The following is a 19913-nucleotide window of genomic DNA, read 5'->3' on the forward strand; positions in this document are numbered from 1 at the left end:
ATTGTCCTTGGGCCAAAGCCTGCAGGCGGTCAGTCACCTCACAAAACTAAATAGCTTGAGCGAACACACTGGCTTGTTAGCCAAATTGTGTTTACTGACGGCTAAGCAGGGCATACCTGGGCACCAGAAGCCATTTTTGCCCTCCTGGTCCCTCGATCCCAACGCCTCCACTCTGGCACCAGAATGTCCACGTAAGGCCAGCACTGGGATGACAAAGCTGGGATGAAACGGGCACACCACCCTGCTCCAGCCTTCCATGGCTGAGATCATGGTGTCTGTCTGGACTCCCCTCCACCATGCTCCCTCCCTCCCCCTGACCCTGGCCCGGTCCTGAGACTCTGGTCCTGCCCTCCTAGCCCCACTGTGAAGGTTGTCGGTTGGGATGCCTCCCTGACCTAGCGCCGGCACCTGCAGAGGATCTATTAACCCTTGACCTTCTTGATATGTCAACAGTCGAGGACCTCTGCTGGTGCAGGCGCTACGCCAAGGAAAGTCTCAAAACGGGCACTCCCATTGGACAGCCCAACGGAGCGCGCCTAGCCCCCTGCTGCCTGCGCCACGGTAAGCCCCGCCCCCCCCGCCCTCGTTCAACCCCAACATTGTATGTCACCCCGTCACTAGCCCAGGAGGCCCACTCTGCCTGTGTCACTGACCAGGCATTAGCCAATCAGCTTGGCCCAATCCCTAAGACCCGCCTCCATCCCCGGCTGTCCATCAGCCCTGGTTTGGACCCGGAGGGGATAGAAACTCCTGCCGTGCCTAATTAATCGTCTTTTTCCTCTCTCACTATCTAATGACGCCCCCCTCGATTAGCGTCAGCTGTGGAACCGTCACACAGACACACACACAGTGCCCCTCGATATCTCCCCGGAGTTATGACGCTTCACCCCACGATTCACAGACCGACGCCCCCCCCCACCACCCCGTTCCCCCAGCCTGGTCCCCCTTGGTCTCTTCTGTAATCACAGCCACCTAAAAATTAATGTCCCCTCACGCCATTTGCAGTTAAGGAAAAACGACAGAGACTTACGGCGCAAAGCCCGCTGTTCTGCTGTGTTAAATTTCTAATTATGCGCGTGGGGCTTGGGGGGGGGGGGGGGGGGGGGTTGTGGAAATGAAGGGAAGGGGGGAGGGACTGCTCCTTGCTTGTCCTGGGTCTCCTGTCCTTACCCATCATAGAGAGGGATGGATGCTGCACGACAGGGAACATTCCACAGCCTTCTGTGGGAATTCAGAATGAATTAGCTAGTGCAGAAGGTTTTTTTCTTTTTCTTTTACAAGAGTTCATAATGAGGAGTTACTTTTACTTTCTTTCCTTCCTTCTTTCTTTTTTTGTATTTTTTTTATTCAATGTTTTTTTGTATTTTTTTATTTTGATCTAAATGTGTGTTTCTAACCATGTCTGTGTGTGTGTGTTCCAGCCCGGATTGGGAAGATGAAGCGCAGGAGGCCTGAGGATGGACAGGTATGTCCTCTATGCAGCGCGCCCCTCAAAGGCTCCGAGGAGGAGATGAGTAGACATGTGGAACTCTGTCTGTTCAAGGTAGAAACCACACTGCCCCTCCCACCGACCCACCGACCAACCACCTCCCTCTTTCTGGGCCTCCTGCCCCCACCAACCAATCACCACTAGCTTCTAGAACACCACTGACCAATCGCCACCTCTTCCTGTCGACGCCTGTTTCACACTGCTCTGCTCGCTTGCCTGTTCCTTCCCTATGACCAGTGACATCACGGTGCCTTACTGAGCATGTTTCAACACAAACTTGGCTAACACAACTCTCCCACTGTAAAACTAAGCCAATGCACAGTTTTATCTTGGTAAAAGCCAGGCAGATATTTTAATTCATAGGCCTCTACAGTTCAGGTGTCTTAATATCCAAGCACACCAGGCTCATGTTGACTGTTACACTTCGAGCGCGGACACAGACCCCAGCTTGTATCGTCTCCCATCCTCTCCCAGCTTGTCCATAACCCCTGCTAGATGTTCAGCTGTTCCCTGGTCAAGGGGAAGGGACTCTATCCCTGTGGGAGCTGTTCCATCTTCCTCCTGTCTTCCTTCTCTCTTCCTCCTTTCTTCTGCATTTCTCCTCTCGGCTGTTTCTCAGAAGTCGGCAGGCTTTGTGGGCAGGCCTTTAGATTCAGTCAGTTCTGGAACTTGGAAGCAACAATCTGCTGTAGAGCTGTGAATATCTCTTGGTTCCTCTCTGTAGATGTTGGTCGTGAGAAGAACTTTTCCCAACTTCACTCATCCATTAGTTGTAGTTCTACTAATCCCTACTTATCCCTTAAAATGAGGATAAGATAAGAAGATAAATAACTACCCAAATCATTCCTAGAAAGAGTAGTACATTTAATTAATTTCCACAATAATTATTTTCCACTTTTTTCTGGGAATTGGTTGCACGTTCCAATACTTAAATAAGACATTGTGTTCTCTATTCTACTCTGATCCTTATACTTTGGGGTTAGTGGTGTGTGTGTTTTGTGTGTTGAGGCCCACTGTTAACCCTGTGTGTGTTTGCTCTGGTAGAGAGAAGGTGCGTTTGGTGCGGAGGACGACTCAGCAGACATGGACGGGGAGAACGGAACACGCTTTGAAGAGTACGAGTGGTGCGGCCAGAAGAGGGTCAGAGCCACCACCCTGCTGGAGGGAGGCTTCAGAGGTACAACACACACACACACTCACACACACACTCACTTACACACTCACACACACACACAGACACACACACTCACACATACTACCACCCTGCTTGAGGGAGGCTTCAGAGGTACTTTGAATGAATAGAACAGATCTGACCCTGAATCCCACATCGCCATGGTGGCAGACAGACGTGTCCCGTTGCAGTGTCTGTGTCAAACAGACAGGGGCGTGTGCAGCCAGGCTACCCCCCCCCCCCGCCCGTCATCAGAGCCCTCCCGGAACACGGGGGGGGGGGGGGGACTCCGGGGTCCCTGGCCCTGGTCCAGACAGGGTCAGCACAGGGTGGCCTGCCTTGGCCCTTTTAGCAGGAAAGGAAAACACATTTAGCTGGGCAATTGACCCCGACGCCCCCTGTGGGATGGCAGCATGGAAGGAGGGGTTGTGGAAGGAGGGATGGAGGGAGTGTGGAAGGAGGGATGGAGGGAGTGTGGAAGGAGGGATGGAGAGAGTGTGGAAGGAGAGGTGAACCTCTGACCCCCAGGTTCTCCTCTGTCCAAAATGCAATTATAGACCTATGGGCCTGGTCACTGGCCACTGGGGAATACTAGCCAGCTCTCTCCATTTCTCTCTCTCATTTTCACATACAGTATCTCAATTTCATCCCCCTCTGTCTCTCACGCCAGCACTCCCTCTCTTTCCTAGTTCCGGCTAATTCCTAGTCCCTCTCAACTCCGTCCATAGTTACCCTACGTTATTGATGGCTGGAGGGGAAGAAGCAGCTCAATAAGGAAGCCATTACCAGTAATCATTGAGAGATCCTGAGATGTTGACAATGCTGATAAACAACACAAGGGTTAGGTCGCTGCCTTACAGCTCTGTGACATCGTCAATGTTAGGCCCTGCTAGACAGCCAGGGAACAGGCCGGGGTTTGATCATACAGCCTGCTGTCATGCGAAGGGTCTTGATCCAGGCTCACGCAGGCTTATGAAGAGTCAGGACCTCCCCGGGGATTGGACCGCTGATCAATCGCGACGAGGGGCTTTGAGTTGGGAGGATGTAGGTGTGTGTGTGGTGGTAGGTCAGTTGTCATTACAGCAGGATAGGCCCTTATCTGCCGCAGGAAGGGGAGCTGCCACTGTGTGTGTGTGTGTGTCACAGCGCACTGGAGAGCCCTCTTGGTCTTAAAGAGGCTCTTTAGAAACTCTTTTAGCCCCAAAGTCCCCTCAGTTTCGATCTGCTGGAAAACGGAATTACAAAGACCAGAGAAGGAGATACCAGCCTCCTGGCCCCTGTGCGATCTCTCTCTCTCTTCCCCTCTCTCTGTCTCTCTCTCCCCCTCTCTCTGTCTCTCTGTATCTCTCTCTCTCGCCCCTTCTTTCCAAGTCTGACAGGGAGAGCAGCCACAGATCAATGTTAAAATCTCAAACTATGAGCAGAAGTCCATCCATCCATCTGTCCAGCTATCTATCCCTGTGTCCCTCCCTACATCTAATGAGCGCTAGAGCCCTTCTGGCAGGCTCTGATAGGCCTCCTTGATGTGACACCGATAACGCTGGTCAAAGCCTGGAGGTGTCGGGCCAGCCTGGGGAGAGCACTTGAAAGACCACACACACACAGAGACACACACACAGAAAGAGAAGCTCTGAGGGTGGATTTGCCTTGAAAGCTGTGCTATGGTTCAATGGACCCACCAGACAGAATCCACCCAACCTCGGGGGGTAGCCAGGGGAGGGGGGAGGGGGGGGGAGAGGCTGAGGGTCTTCAATCGGATAAGAGAGCTCTCCTCTGTGAAGCCGCTGGCCCACCACAGTCCCTTTGAGGAGGAGGGAAGAAAGATGGAGGGAAGCCCTTTAAACAGACCTAAAGAGGGGGAGATGGGATGGAGGGAGGAGGAGGAGGAGGAGAGAAATCGAACAGGCTCAGTTTCTTGTTGGGCTGGGACCTCCTGTGTGGCGGGCTTCAGAGAGGACTTAGAGAGGACTCTTAACTCTCACTCACCCACAGTATCGTGATGAAGGACCCAGAGATCCTAGCTGCAGATAAGACGGCAGGCTGACTGTCTGATTCTCAGAGAAAGCAGTGGGGTTTAGGCAGGATTAGAACCAAGCCTCTCACTTTGTACCGGAACTTCAAACATAGCCACCGCCTCTTTGTGTATTGTCTGTCTGGCCCATCTCTGCAGGGTCGTCCTGTAAATGCCATACAGATAGGATCACCTTTTAACCCCCCCCCCCCCCCCCCAACTGATAAGCGTCATGGCAACAGCTGCCTGTCATGTTGATTGGTCCCCTGACCCTCGCAGCCTAGAACCCTGGCGTTGTCCTTGTCTCCATGGTGACATATGTAGATAGGTGTTCCGTGTCATCGTCAGGTGCATGTTACATGAAACGAACATGTGTAGTTAACGTGTTCAAGTCAACGACATGCACGAGATTGGTTATGATAATGAGTCTGGAAATGTTATGGAGTCATGGGGGTGTCGGAGTGAGTGTGTGTGCGTGTGCGCGCGCATGCATGCGTGTGCGATCAGCCAGAGAAATTGGTAACAACCTCTACTTTTGGGAGAGGATGGATGCAAGGAGGAACACGAGTGAGATAAAGGGATGAGAAGAAATGCAGGAAGAGGAAACGGAACCAAGAAAATGAGAGGACCAGAGACGGAGGGAGACAGAGGGATGGAGAGTGAGAGAGAGGGAGAGGGAGAGAGAGAAAGAGAGAGAGGGAGAGGGAGACAGAGGGAGGGAAGGAGGAACCTGAGGGATGGAGAGAGAGAGAGAGAGGGGGAGAGGGAGGGAGACAGAGGGAGGGAAGGAGGAACCTGAGGGATGGAGAGTGAGAGAGAGAGAGGGAGAGAGGGAGAGGGAGAGAGAGGGAGACAGAGGGAGGGAAGGAGGAACCTGAGGGATGGAGAGTGAGAGAGAGAGGGAGAGAGGGAGAGGGAGAGGGAGGGAGACAGAGGGAGGGAAGGAGGAACCTGAGGGATGGAGAGTGAGAGGGAGAGAGGGAGAGGGAGAGAGAGGGAGACAGAGGGAGGGAAGGAGGAACCTGAGGGATGGAGAGTGAGAGAGAGAGAGGGAGAGAGGGAGAGGGAGAGAGAGGGAGACAGAGGGAGGGAAGGAGGAACCTGAGGGATGGAGAGTGAGAGAGAGGGAGAGAGAGGGAGAGAGAGAGAGAGAGGGAGAGGGAGAGAGAGGGAGACAGAGGGAGGGAAGGAGGAACCTGAGGGATGGAGAGTGAGAGAGAGAGAGGGAGAGAGGGGGGGGGGGGGTGCAGCAGCGTGCATAATGTGACTGAAAGGCAGTTATAGTGGTGCTGACCTTTTCAGACCAGATTAGATTGCCTGCCAAGACTGGTTAAAGGGACAGATAGTGGATCAGCGACCTCAGACACACACACAGACGGCAGGCTAGCAACATATCTTCACACTTGTAGTAGAGCTGTATTGAGGGTATTTGTACTGCTCAAATGGGGACCCATAGGAACACTGGTCTTGTGTGTCCAAAATGTATACCAGAACCATAGCTCAGATGATTTGCCTCTGCCTCAAATCCCACCCGCGCCCTGCCTCATCCCCCTACCCAGCCCCCCCCCCCACCTCAGAACCAATCCTAACATGCACAATTAGCCACCGGATCCATCCTCAGATCAGTTGATTAGATTAACAGTGATTTTTGCTCTCTCTGTCACTGGTTCTGGGCCTGTATTAGCGGTCACCAGCCTGGACTATCTGTATATCTGTTTTCCCCTCCTTTGTGTCATCCCTCTCTTTCGCAACAGATTAATGAAATGCTGGGCGTTGTTGGCAGTTTGTCGCCTGTGTGCCCCCCCCCCCTCTCTGGAACCAGACAGGGCAGGGTAGGCCTGGGGTCCTAGCAGTAGCAGCAGGCAGGCAGGCAGTCAAGCATCGTTGCCACACATCACTCCAGGCAGGGCGACCCAGCAGGGACCATATCAAACTTAAAAGGTCCTTTTTATATGATCACTAAAAACCCACGGGTGCGCTATTAAAAGCTGGAGCGTTTTTATATCCCGTACCCCCCCCCCCCCCAGCCTCTGGCCTCCTGTGTCTTAGTCCCCCAGATGAGAGAGGGGATGGGGAAGTGAGATAGCTCGTACTGCAGCTAACTAAACCTGCCCGTCTTGACAGACAACTTGCACATTTCAATATATTGCTTACAGCTACCCTATCTGCTGGATCACTCAATCAGGGCTCCGGCCTTGCCGGGGTGGGGGTGTGTGTGGAGACAGGGCCCTAAGTGATAGACGCATCCCCTCTCTTTCCCTCTCCCACACACACACACACACACACACGTACACACCTTCAGCCTGCAGGAGAGACAGAGAGGTGAGTGGAGTTGAAAGGCCCAGTCAGGAAGCAGCAGGAGCTAGTCTGCCGCTCTCATCCAGCCAGGTCTGGAGAGGTCTGTCTGTCTGTCTGTCTGTCTGTCTGTCTGTCTGTCTGTCTGTCTGCCTGCCAGTCAGTCACCTGTCCCCCTCCAGCCCCCCACCCCCCTAACCAGTCTCCCACTGCGTGACACACACGCTAGCTCCCCTTGTGTGACGTGCTGCTCCTCCTCCTCCAGGGACAGGCTTCGCCATGTGCAGCACCAAGGAGAGCCAGGACAGCGACGCCGACCTGGACGTGGACGGGGACGACACCCTGGAGTACGGCAAGGCCCAGTACACGGAGGCCGACATCATCCCCTGCTCCGGAGAGGACCAGGGGGACGCCAAGGAGAGGGAGGCCCTGCGTGGAGCCGTGCTCAAGTAGGACGCCCTGCTCACTGCTACTCTGCTGTGCTCTGCTCTACTGTACTCTGTTCTACTGTACTCTACTCTGCTGTACTCTACTCTGCTGTGCTGTGCTCTGCTCTACTGTACTCTGTTCTACTGTACTCTACTCTGCTGTACTGTACTCTGCTGTCTTCAACTCTACTTCTACTCTGCTACTCTGTCATAGCAGTTCTCTAGTGTTCTCTCTGCAGACACTGATGACCTTGTTTCTGTCTTGTCTTGTGTCCTCAGTGGGGGCATGCCGTCCAACAGAATAACCCCAGAGTTCTCCAAATGGGCCAGTGATGGTGAGTGGTGCTGCTGGACTCCAGCGCTCCCTGAAGTCTCCCTCTTACTCTCCCTAGCTATGGAGTTAGCAGTCCCAGCTTTGGACCTGAAAGTCTTTTCTTCCCCACAGAGATGCCGTCCACAAGCAACGGCGAGGGCAGCAAGGCGGACCCCGGCGCCGCCTCCTCCTCCTCCACATCCTGCTCCTCTTTGGTACCGCGCACCTGTAAAAACAGCGAGATAGAGAAGTAAGGCTCTCCTCTCTCTACCTGCACCGACCTCCTATCCTAGACACACCCTGCTCTCTCTCTCTCCTCTCTCTCCCCATTCCCTACACACTGTGCTCTCTCTCTCTTCTCTCTCTCCATCCCTGTTCCCACCTTGCCTAACTCTCTCCCGCTCTCTTTTTTCCTCCATCTTCCCAGACGCTGTTCCTTTTTCCCACCTCCGTCCATTTTTCTTCTTCTGTCCTTTCCTCCACATTTCCCCCCGTTCTCTTTCCTCATCCCCCTCTCCCCCCCTCTCCCTCCCCCCCTCTCCCTCCCCCCTCTCCCTCCCCCCCTCTCCCTCCCCCCTCTCCCTCCCCCCCTCCTCCAACAGCAGGTTTCTATGACTCTCTGATGAGTTCTCACTCCAACGCCTGGCCGGGTCATAAATGATGCATCCTGTGTGGTCATTTTTCTGGCCGATGGCTCTCTGCTCGCGTGTGTGTGTGTGTGTGTGGAAGCGTTGTTCATCCTCTGCTGTGATCACAGAGAGGGTCTAACAGTATTGATCCTCCTGCAGCCCAGTCTGTCTGGCCTGGCCCCCAGCACTGGCCCCGAATCCTAATGACACACACACACTCACACGCGGTGTGGACACCTGTTCAGGCTGCTTCTCTCTCCCCCAGACAGCCTAACCTGTGTGTATGAACACACACGTGCCTGTGTCTGTCCTCATCTCCGCGTCCTCGTCCATGTTCTCCCCCTGTAGCCCCTCCCCTCCACGGCCACACGCAAAACAATCTCCTTCAGCGCGCATGCCCCCCGCCCCCGCCCCTGAATGGGTAATTGGGGTCAGAGCAGCACTGGTGGCTGATGGAGCGAGGGAGGGAGGAGGAGAGCGAGAGAGGGAGCAGAGGATTTGGTTGATTGCTTTCTTCTGCATGTCTGGCATATTCCCTGTCCTCCCGGACCCCTGTGTTGCCTTAGTGGCTCAACCCTCTCTCTCTCTCCCTCCCTTTATCTCTCCCTCTCTCTCTCTCTCTCCCTCCCTTTATCTCTCCCTCTCTCTCTCTCTCTCTCTCTCTCTCTCTCTCTCTCTCTCTCTCTCTCTCTCTCTCTCTCTCTCTCTCCCTCCTTTCATCTCTCACCTTCCTTTACTTCAGCCGGGGTCAATCGCTCTCTCCCTCTGGCATCTGTACCTGGCTGCTGTTAAGAGCACTGCCGTCTATCACAGACTCTCCTCTCTCTCTCTCTCTCTCACACACACACACACACACACAGGTTACCAATCGGCCAGGGTGAAAGCTCCATAGGACAGCCTCAGTCAGAGCGGCCGGCCGGCTGGCTATCATGTGTGTTCCTCACATGACAGAGCACCAGCAGCTGTACTGAGGGCGTGAACAAACAGAGAACACTGACCTCGTGTGTGTAGTGTTTTCTTGTGTGTGTTTGGTTTTTGGACTGTGTGGATGCTCACTACATTTGTGTGTGTGTGAGTGTGCTGGGTTTGCAGTGTGGGTGTGTGTGTGTTTCAGGATGAAGACAGACAGGTCAGCATTGCTAAGTGGTGAGGCAGGAGCATGACAGCCTAGATTGATTCATCACTGTAGCCCTGTTGAGACCCTCCCCTCTCACACACACCCTGCTTCCTCTGTATGTCTCTCTCACACACACACACACACACACACACAGGAGCCACAGCCATCATCTCTCCACCATTAGGAGGAAGGCATTAGCGTTAGCGTGCTAGCCAGCAGGACAAGACAGGTATGAATCATCCTCAGCTGGCTGATGTCACAGGGGGAGAGGGCCTAGCACACCCGCCGTGAAGCAGCTTTATTAGCTTAGCCTACCTCCCCTCCTCCAGACACATTAGCCTAGCCCTAGACATGACACGCACACAAACATGGTAGTTTATCTAATATCTCCTGGTTAGGATCTATCTCTCCAGTTCCCTCAGTCGGCATGGTGACAGACAGCTACTCGTCTTCTCGTGAGTCTAGTTTCGCTCGCTCTCTCTCTCTCCCCCTCTTTCTCGCTCTCTCTCTCTTCGTCTCTGTTTTTCAACCTCTCTCCCTCTTCTTGTGTCTGTCACTCCCTGGCCCCTCCTGGCCCCTCCTGGCCCCCAGTGTGATTGCATCAGGATTGTGAGGATGCAGGAGGGGATTGTGTTATACAGCGAAGGGAGCGCTATCACCGTTAGGATGTCATTAATCAACCATGGAGAAGGAGGGAGGGAGTGAGGGAGAGAGGATTACAGTAGCTATGTCTCCCCATTCCTTGGTATCACAGTAATATTAGTATACCAGGACTGCAGTCACAACACAGTCCAGTCCAACTTCTTGTTGGCAAATTGTAGGTATGTTGACCTTCATTTGTCCAATTACACAAACCTAACCTTTTAGTTTGTCCATGTGGCTGTGCGTAGTGGTATATTTAGCCTTTTTTACAGTCATGTTTTGTTCTGGATATTGAGTTGGCCTAAAAAGATCCAGCTCTGTAGCAGGTCTTTGTCCTGGACACAGCAGCTTTAATCCGAGAATCCCTTTAAAGAGACCAAACAAGGCATTGAATGATTTCCCTGGAACGAGCAGGTAAAACAATTCCCTCTGCCTCGTGGGTAAAATGCATGTATTTGTGGGTCTTTCACGGCCACCCATCTGAAATGAAAATGAGATTTGTCTCCTTTGGTTATGTTGATACATTGTGTGTGTGTGTGTGTGTGTGTGCGCGCGCACGTACATGGATGTGTGTGTTTGTCAGTGAAAGAGACCCCAGAGATCCCTGTGTGTCTGTCTGCCTGTCTGTCTCCCTGCCTGTCTGTCTCCCTGCCTGTCTCCCTGCCTGCCTGCCTGCCTGTCTCCCTGCCTGTCTGTCTCCCTGCCTGCCTGCCTGTCTGCCTGCCTGCCTGCCTGTCTCCCTGCCTGTCTGCCTGCCTGCCTGTCTATCTCCCTGCCTGTCTCCCTGCCTGTCTCCCTGCCTGTCTCCCTGACTGTCTCCCTGCCTGTCTCCCTGCCTGTCTCCCTGCCTGTCTCCCTGCCTTCCTGCCTGCCTGCCTGCCTGTGAGGGATTCCACGGCTACTCCTCCTACAGATGGAGGATCTGCTCCCATCTTGTGATTGCTGCAAAATTTCATGCTCAACTTGAAACAATGCTGGAGGTCCACGCAAAGCTTCCTCTGCAAATAATTGAATCTGTCCTCTATTTATAAGTGATGACTCTACCCCCCCCCCCCTCACTCCTCTCATCTCTACCCCCAACCCTCCTCACACGTGCGCATGCATAAGGCGGGAGAAATCAATTGGCACTTAAATGTTTTATGATGCGTTGTCGGTTTGGGTAAGGTTTCGTTCAGCCCTGAGGTGCGTGGATGAATCCTCACCCTGGAACACCATGTCAGCCTTGGTCCTGCTGCAGCCTCCCCCGCCCGCAGCCTCCCCCGCCTGCAGCCTCCCCCGCCTGCAGCCTCCCCCGCCTGCAGCCTCCCCCGCCTGCAGCCTCCCCCGCCTGCAGCCTCCCCCGCCTGCAGCCGTCTCCTGCTGCAGCCCCCACTGTCTGTGGTGTGGGGGTGGGGTGGGGGGGGGGGGGGGGGTGAAGGGGCCAGATGTAGGCGGGGGCTAGATGAAGATAAGGGGCTTGATGGAGATGGATGGTACAGGAGGGGAGGGGGGAGGAGGGGGAGCAGCGCAGGACAGGCTAATGAAATGAGAAGTGGCCGGGCACACATTCAGCACAGGACACAAGCCATCCCCTGCTCTCTCTCTCACTTACCTTCTCTTTCATTCCTTTTTCTTTTGCTTGTTCTTTCTGACAATGGACCCTTCACACACACAGAGTAGAACTTAAATGTACGAGTACACACACACACACACACACACGTACACACCAGCAGTATATCTCTGAAGTATTCCCTGTTTGTGTGTCTGGTGAATGGTAAGTGCTTCAGAGTGAAAGTGGTAGCTAGTTTTATAGGGGTTTCTTTGGAGTCAAGGCCACAGCTTCAGAGCTAGCACACACCCAGGAAGGGTCCCCCAGGAAGGGTCCCCCAGGAAGGGTCCCCCAGGAAGGGTCCCACAGGAAGGGTCCCACAGGAAGGGTCCCCCAGGAAGGGTCCCCCAGGAAGGGTCCCACAGGAAGGGTCCCCCAGGAAGGGTCCCCCAGGAAGGGTCCCCCAGGAAGGGTCCCCCAGGAAGGGTCCCCCAGGAAGGGTCCCACAGGAAGGGTCCCACAGGAAGGGTCCCACTGTGATCACAAAGCTGAGTCTGATTCACCACCCTGCTTCATGTCTCAGACACACACACACTTGCCCCTGTAGTGTTGTCATGTAGTCTGAGCTCTTCCTGGACCGCGTCTGGACCCCGGCGGTCCGGCACGCGGCCTGTCTGGTGTCGTATCTTAAAAGCCATTGTGCCACCGCGGGCTTCAGCCAGCAGGGACTCATAAAGTGCGCAGAGTTTGAGGGTAATTGTGGGCGATCTGGAGGTGTTCTCTTCACGGGCACTAGATGGGAGTTTAGCCTTCTGCCCCACAGGGCTGGATGCTGGTCCTTCGTTGTCTGTGCTGTCCCTTATAGAGTCATCAAGCTGCTGATTGGTTATTCCCGTCTCTGTGACATCATCCTGTCTGCTCAATCCATAGTAGTAAAGTGTCTCCGCCCATGCCCCTTGGAGAAACACACACCATGCCAACCCCAGTGTCGCTCCAGCGGCCACATCCACATAAAGACAGATTAAAACCCTCTTTTATAGCAGCGGGGAATTAAATAACTTTTAGAATGTGGTTTTCTATAAATCAACCAACCGAAATGAATATTCATCCCTGTTGCTGTGTCCCGGAGAAGGAGAAGGAGGAGAGGAGAGCTGGCTTCTTTATAGGGAAAAGTTTTACTCAGTGACGCTAGCCAATGGCAGTGTAGGGTTGAGCTAGCAGCAGCGATTTATGAACCAGTTAAAGAGAGGCAGCAGGCTTGGAGGGACAGCTCCAGTCTCCTGCTTTATAAGCAAGCACGCTAATCAAGGCTAAATGCCTTTTTACTAGCTGCCTGCTAATAAGTGGGGCCTTTACGGCTTTTAACAGGCCCGGGGGGGGGGGGGGGGACCAGTGGAGTGCTCTCTGCCTGTCTTTCTGTCTGGACTTTCCTTTGTCAAGGTCTCTCGGTCCACCCTAACTAGCTGGCTGTCCTGGGGGGAGGGGAGGGGGGCTTGGTGGCAGCTCTGAGGAGAAGTCAGAACTCTGCTTTTCACAGCTTTAGATCCAAGGATCTTTTCTTTGTTTACTAAACGTATTCACAAAGAACTAGTAGGGTTGGACTGGGATGGACAGAGTGTGAGAGAGACATGTAGAGAGAGACATGTAGAGAGAGACATGGAGAGAGAGACATGGAGAGAGAGAGACATGGAGAGAGAGAGAGAGACATGGAGAGAGAGACATGGAGAGAGAGAGAGAGACATGGAGAGAGAGAGACATGGAGAGAGAGACATGGAGAGAGAGAGACATGGAGAGAGAGACATGGAGAGAGAGACATGGAGAGAGAGAGAGAGAGAGAGAGAGAGAGACATGGAGAGAGAGACATGTAGAGAGAGAGAGAGAGAGAGAGAGAGAGAGAGAGACATGGACAGAGAGACATGGAGAGAGAGAGAGACATGGAGAGAGAGAGAGAGAGAGAGACATGGACAGAGAGACATGGACAGCGGACGCCAGGCTTTAGTCCTGCCGTATCCCAGCAGGCCCCAGGGCGGGCAGCGCTGGGACGGCGGGCCGCTGACAGCAGCCCCACCCCCCCGGCAAATCAATACGCTAGATCAGGCCTCCATCTGGCTGGAAAATGAGCAGATCACCATAAACATCTCGCCCCTGCCGCGGTGACGGGCGCTGCGGTCGGCCATATTGATTTAGTTATGGCTGCTTGATATGCTGCCGACTATGTTAAATGTACATTCTGCAAGGGGCCGCCGGCATTCATCACTGGGTATTTAGTGGGGAGGGGGGGTTGTAAATCTGAGGCTAGTGTAGGGACTTAGACGATAGAGACAGGCAGGTGGCGGTCGGGGGGTTACATAATGTTGGGAACTGCGAGAGACAGAGATGGAACTCTGGTGTGGAGTGGTGGAGGGGGTCTTGTTGAGTCATGGTGTTCTGGACCAGGCTGGTCGCAGCCCTCTGCCACTCAGCCTCATTTTCAGGGCTTTCTGTGTTTGTAGTCTCGCCCTCTCTAAACCAGCCTGCCTCTCTGTCTCTCTCCCCCTGCCTCCCCCCCCCCCCCCTCCTCCCAGGATCACAGAGGACTCGACGGCCACCACCCTGGAGGCCCTGAAGGCTCGCATCAGAGAGCTGGAGAAACAGATCCTCAGAGGAGACCGCTACAAGTGTCTCATCTGCATGGTGAGCAACAAACACACACGGTCACACGCACACACACACAACCTCTCTCTCCCCACACTCTCACACTGTACCCCCCACACACTTGTTTATAGTCACCTATAAAGACGACGTACAGATGCTTAAACTGGCTGCTGATATTTGGGCCGTAGATCGGTTCATCCACAGTGTGTGTAAGGGGGCTTCCCACATCACGTGTCGTGTTCCCCTTCACCTTCCTCTCTCGTATCCCTCCCATTTCTCCCTCCCCATCTCCTCCTGTCTACACCCCCCCACCCCCGGCATGCCAGCCCTGCCTGAGTGCCCCCCCCCCCGCCTTGTGTGTGAGACCTGTGTTGAGCAGTGTTCAGTCTGGCTATGGGAGCTGGGGTGTTGCTGTTGTGGTGTCCAGGTGAATGTTGCATGGCCCTGGAAGCCTGAGCCCTGCCCTGAAGTCCACCTGTGTGTGTGTAGGTGTGTGTGTGTGTGTAGGTGTGTGTGTGTGTGTGTGTGTGATGCTGTTGTATACAGGGGTCTACTTTAGAGAATGTTCCCCCTCAACTTCTTCATGGCAGCTCACGTCCATATGACCATCAATAACACAACCTCTGATATTTGGGTATTGATGTAACCTTGGTGATTGATTAGCCTCCATCAATACTTGTGCTGTGAGTGATTGCGATCGCACACTCACACACCTTCTAGATTGAGGTGCAGCTGGCAGACTAGATGAACATCCTGCCGTATTGCCCACACGTCCTCATCTCAGACTTTGACAGCTCCTGGCAGTGTGCCCCCGTCACCCCCCCCCCTCTCACAGGTCACCCAGGCCCCCAGGTGTTGGGGCTGAACAGGGGGGCACATCTCCCTCTCTCTCCGCCAGCAGGACATGCTCTGGTCATCTGTATTACTGTGTTGACCCCAGGGTGTTTGTGTGTGGAGGTCTGCTGGACTCAGGACAGACCCCCCTGTCTAGAGGCTGCTTAGCAGTGGATCTCTAGCACCACCTACTGGTGTTGTGTAGACTCGCACCACACGACTGAAGGGGAACGTTCAGTAAATATATCGATTGGATATCATGGCACTAGGCAGCGAAAGACATTCTTGTCTCACATCTGCGGGAGTGTGTGTGTGTTGGCACGTGTGTGTGTGTGTGTGTGTCACAAAGCCACCACCTTGCTCTGCTCAGTGCCACCTCTTGACTCCCCCCCCCCCCCTGCAGAGGAAGCGTTTCCAATCAGCTGAAGACAAGAGTCTGGGGGCGGGGCCTCTCGTGGCGGCGGTGGCGCCCAAAGCCGACGCGGCCAGCTCTAAGCCCCTCCCCCTCAGCATTTACTGTATGTATAGAGGATACGTTATGGGCTGCGGAGGCGGGATTAAAAGGCTGCTCCCGCTACGCAGGGTAAGGCTCCTCCCCCCCTCACGCCCCCCTCCACCCCCCCCCTCATGTCCTGTCCTGTCACACCCCTCTGCCCACCTGCCCATCTCTCGCCCGCTGTCTGCCTGCCACCATGCCCACCTGTCTGTCTGCTGCCCCCTGCTGGCCGGCTGGCTGCCTGGCCGGCCGGCTGGTTGTGGCTGTGCCTGTAAGCTGTGCCTGTAAGCTGTGCTGGTGCTTTGGTGACATACTTGTCAGGAAGTGTTAGGTGTTGTGCTGTTTGTGTTTTTGTGCGTGCTGCATCAATAGTTGATTTGGAAATGTTGTGGTAATAATCGTTCTCTCTCTCTCTCTCTGTCTCTCTCTCTGTCTCTCTCCCAGGACTCATACACGATGCCCCTAACCTCCATCCAGTGCTGGCACGTCCACTGTGAAGAATGCTGGCTCAGGACTCTGGTGAGAACCTCTCACACACTCACTCTCACACTGTTGCACAGCAACAGCATACCATCAACTCTAACTATAAGGCTTTCCCCAAGTAGTAGCTAGTTGGCAGTGACCTGCAAACACACACACACACACATCTTCCTCCACACACACGGAAACAATTCCTCAGCGCTGCGAGCAGGCCGGCCGTGTGTGTGCACCGTCCAGGTAGTGTGCTCTGTTCTGCAGCCAGGCTGAGGAGAGGGGTCTGCCTGTTCTCACACACACACACACACACACACACACACACACACACACAGGGTTTCTGCTGTCAGGGTCAGACCTATAGGTTGTGTTGGGAGATGAAGAAGACCCAGATCCTCTTAGCGGGGGTGTGTGAGCGCTGCCTCAGACCTCTGCCTCAGAGCCCTGCCTCAGACCTCTGCCTCAGAGCCCTGCCTCAGAGCCCTGCCTCAGACCCTTGCCTCAGACCCCTGCCTCTGGCTTGTCCATATGAGGGATTTATCGCTGTCCTTCCTGTAAGCCACTGCTTAACCCTGTGTGCTGTGGGGCAGGGAGGTCACACACACACACCAAAGTTCTAACCGCCCCAAAACTTGTTTGCAGTATGAACTTCCAGTCCAGGCACCCCAGCTATGTGGAGTGTGTGTGTGTCCATGGCCCTCACACACACATGTAGAAGCTGCCTCTGGTCACCTGAGTCAACTCGGGCAGGGCCAGGGGTCAGCCAGGGGTCAGGCGTCCAAGCAGGAGCCCAGACCTGACCCAGACTCCCTGTCCGCAAGCCCCCTAGGAACACACATTAGTCACATAGTTACACCTCCTCCACACACATCACAGTGGACCCCGAGAGAGAGAGAGAGAGAGAGAGAGAGAGAGAGGGGGAGAGGGGGAGAGGGGAGAGAGAGAGAGAGAGAGAGAGAGGGGGAGGGGGGAGGGGGAGGGGGAGGGAGAGGGAGAGATGAAGGGGAGGGAAAAGTAAGAATCCCACTGGAGCCGAACATACACACTTTGATGTTTCACATACGCCGGCTAGTACACTGCACACACACTCTCACACCAGGGGCTCAGGTCACCAGCTGAACGTGTGCTGTCAGTCTAACCACGCTCTCCTCTGTCTCCAGGGAAACAAGAAGCTGTGCCCACAGTGCAACACCATCACATCGCCAGGAGACCTGAGACGGGTCTACTTGTGAAGCAAGATGGCCGCCCGCCCTCCCGCCCTCACCTGACCATCACGCCCCCTCCCTTCATCTCCCCCCTCCTTTTACTATTCCCCCGTTTGCGCTCTTTGCCCGTTTTCGTTTGTGCAGTACGGTGTGTGAACCAGGGTGGGCGGAGCCTGTTTAGACCAGACACTGATAGGAGAAAGACTCCTCCCACTGGAGACCAAACGGACTGATTTGAAAGACTGGTCAACCAACCAGGTTTGGGAACACCGCGCAGCGGTCCACTGGGATTGGGCAAGGCCACAGACAGGGGGCGGGACCTTCCTGCCTCCTCTCTCAGCCCCCCTCCGCACCCAGCCCTCAGTGCTGCCCTCTACAGGTGGACAATAGTAGCGTAGCCCAGCCCTTGGCTCTGCAGGACGGACCCCTCTACTGTGCCCTGGCCCTGGCCCCAGCCAGACAGCCAGCTCTGCAGTGGGACCAGCCAGTCCTCCTTCCTCCACCCTCGTCTCTGCTCCTCCTCTGTGGGGACCCCCCCCTGCCAACCCCCTCCCTCCCTAGCAGCCTGGCTGGACTCTGAATTTACCCTGAGGAGGGGTGGAGGTGGAGGTGAACTTTAAACCAAACACACGCCCCAGACTTACCATCCAAGGGATTCCTTCTCCTTTTTTGGTCCCTTCCGGCCCCCCTCTTCCTTCCTTTCTTCTTTAGTGGTGTTCTAGTGAAGTCAACCAAAATCCCAAGCAACAGTGCAAGCACATGTAATATAGTCTGTGTATGTTTACAGTGTTGTGTGGAATTGACATAGAGTTCACACTTGTATACATATGAACATACAAAGACACACACAGACACACACACACACACACACACACAAACATACACACAGACGTATATATGATTGAAGTCCAGTTTTAGTTTGACATGGGGAGTGGGACAGGGAGCGATGTTAAAAAATGGCTGACGTTAAAGAAGCCCTGTGTATTTTTTGAACAGATGTTGATGTCTTGAGGTTGAAGTTGTATTTCATTGTACAGGAATAAATTTAAGTAATAATAATAAACTACTCCAAACTAGAAATGTCCAGGTTTAGGCAGTGTACATTTTTCATTCAGCTACAGTTTACAGTAAACACTGTAGCTTAAAGAAAGAAGACCTGTTTGTTTTCTGGGGGTTTTCTATTCTGTTGTTTTCTGGAATGGTCTGGTTGAAGTTGCCCTAACCCTTCAAGAGGAACAACGAAGGCATTGACTCGTTCTGTAACTGCAGTGCTAGCCAAACGACACCACCATCTTAAACCCCCACAAACCCTGTTGTTAACCCCCCACTTTTGCTTGTTCTACGTTGTCATGGCAACACGCTTGTTCATATGGGAACACATATGGTTCTGTTCTGCCCTTCTCTCTCTCTCTTACTCTCTCTCTCTGTCGACGCCTTGGCGTAAGTTGCTTTTGAAGAAATATTGTAGAGTGTTGCACTGCTACGCAGACTAAAACTTCAACCTGGCAACCGCAAGGACAGGTCCTTCCTATAGCTCTGTGGGGGGGGCGGGGTGGGGGGGGGGACATTTGGACCCACAGCGAGGTGGTGGTGTGCTTTGTATTTGTAAAACTATGTATCCTGTGATGTCTGTATTGATGTAAGAGACAAAAAATAAACACAAGGAAAGAACTGAGTGGAAGACTGGAGATCCTTGCAGACTCGGGCTGTGTCCTGTATCAACACGCGTGCAGAAGAGGTGGGGGTGGGGGGTTAACAAGCAGAATGTATTTACCTTATATTTCCATCTGCCTCAACTGTGGCTGTATAAGTTCACTTTTACACACTGTAGTTGGTCACTGACAATGTCATTATTTGTATCCATACCTACCTAGCTCTACAGGATATACATGAGTTGGTTCCTTACAGAGACCCCAGCCCAGTTGGAGCAGCCTGCAGCGCCCCCTGGAGGCAGTGTTATCTAGTGTGTCCCCTCAGCTGGAGCCGCAGAAGGTTGCTGACTGAAGGAGCCGCTGGGCCGAGGGCAGTCAGCCTCCCCTAAGTGTTCTCAGGTGCTCATTAAGGAGCCGCAGTAACAAGGGGCGGACAGCAGGGGGCCCCGCTCCTGACAGCACCGTCCGACTGACGGAACTCCCCCCAGGACCTGGAACCACGGAAGGTTCTGGAACGGCTTTGTGTTCTAGTGTCCTCGTATAAAGTTCCCACTCGGGTGTTCTAGGGTCTAGTCGTGATATACATGGAGCCTGTTGTAGAAAAGCTCACCATGAAAGCATTGCTGGGTTTCGGAACATTTTATAACCGGCAGGGGCTAAACTGTGTAAATATACTTCTTTGAATACTCATTGAATAATGCAGTTTATTGCATGTATGACACAACCAGTGTTTTACCATGTCCCAGATGAACTATAAAGTAGGTACATATATTGTAGTAGCAGTGTTTCTCTTGTTTTTGATGCCATGCGTGGAGTCCATTAACCAACCAGCAGGGTGCTTGTTATAGCCTAGTAGGATAGCCCAGGTCTTGCCTTCATCTCTGAGTTTTCCATGCTGGTTTCTGTGAACTGTCACTCCTGAGGGAAATGAAACGTTCAACGTTTTTTGACATTTTTCATTAAATGAACCAATAAAGGCATAGAATGAGCCGTGA

The 19913-nt window shown here is 53.7% G+C and overlaps 1 protein-coding gene across 7 annotated transcripts in view; it reads left to right on the forward strand.

The window, feature by feature from the left end:
* The window catches only part of rnf220a (ring finger protein 220a), a 112454-nt gene extending 93517 nt beyond the window's left edge, over positions 1–18937 (forward strand). The window contains exons 6-15 of one of the 7 annotated variants that reach the window (XM_084707882.1): positions 454–561; positions 1422–1543; positions 2534–2666; positions 7232–7415; positions 7674–7729; positions 7840–7957; positions 14188–14296; positions 15495–15674; positions 16032–16106; positions 17222–18937. In XM_084707882.1, the coding sequence (XP_084564008.1) occupies positions 454–561; positions 1422–1543; positions 2534–2666; positions 7232–7415; positions 7674–7729; positions 7840–7957; positions 14188–14296; positions 15495–15674; positions 16032–16106; positions 17222–17293 (1157 nt within the window). In that variant the 3' untranslated portion in view covers positions 17294–18937. The remainder of the gene's footprint in view (positions 1–453; positions 562–1421; positions 1544–2533; positions 2667–7231; positions 7416–7673; positions 7730–7839; positions 7958–14187; positions 14297–15494; positions 15675–16031; positions 16107–17221) is intronic. The other 6 variants (XM_084707883.1, XM_084707885.1, XM_084707884.1 and 3 more) reach the window with 6 other exon arrangements.
* The last annotated feature ends 976 nt before the right edge of the window (positions 18938–19913 follow it).

The sequence above is a fragment of the Hypomesus nipponensis genome, chromosome 10, assembly GCF_054491055.1.
Source record: "Hypomesus nipponensis isolate SF chromosome 10, ASM5449105v1, whole genome shotgun sequence".
Lineage (NCBI taxonomy): Eukaryota > Metazoa > Chordata > Actinopteri > Osmeriformes > Osmeridae > Hypomesus > Hypomesus nipponensis.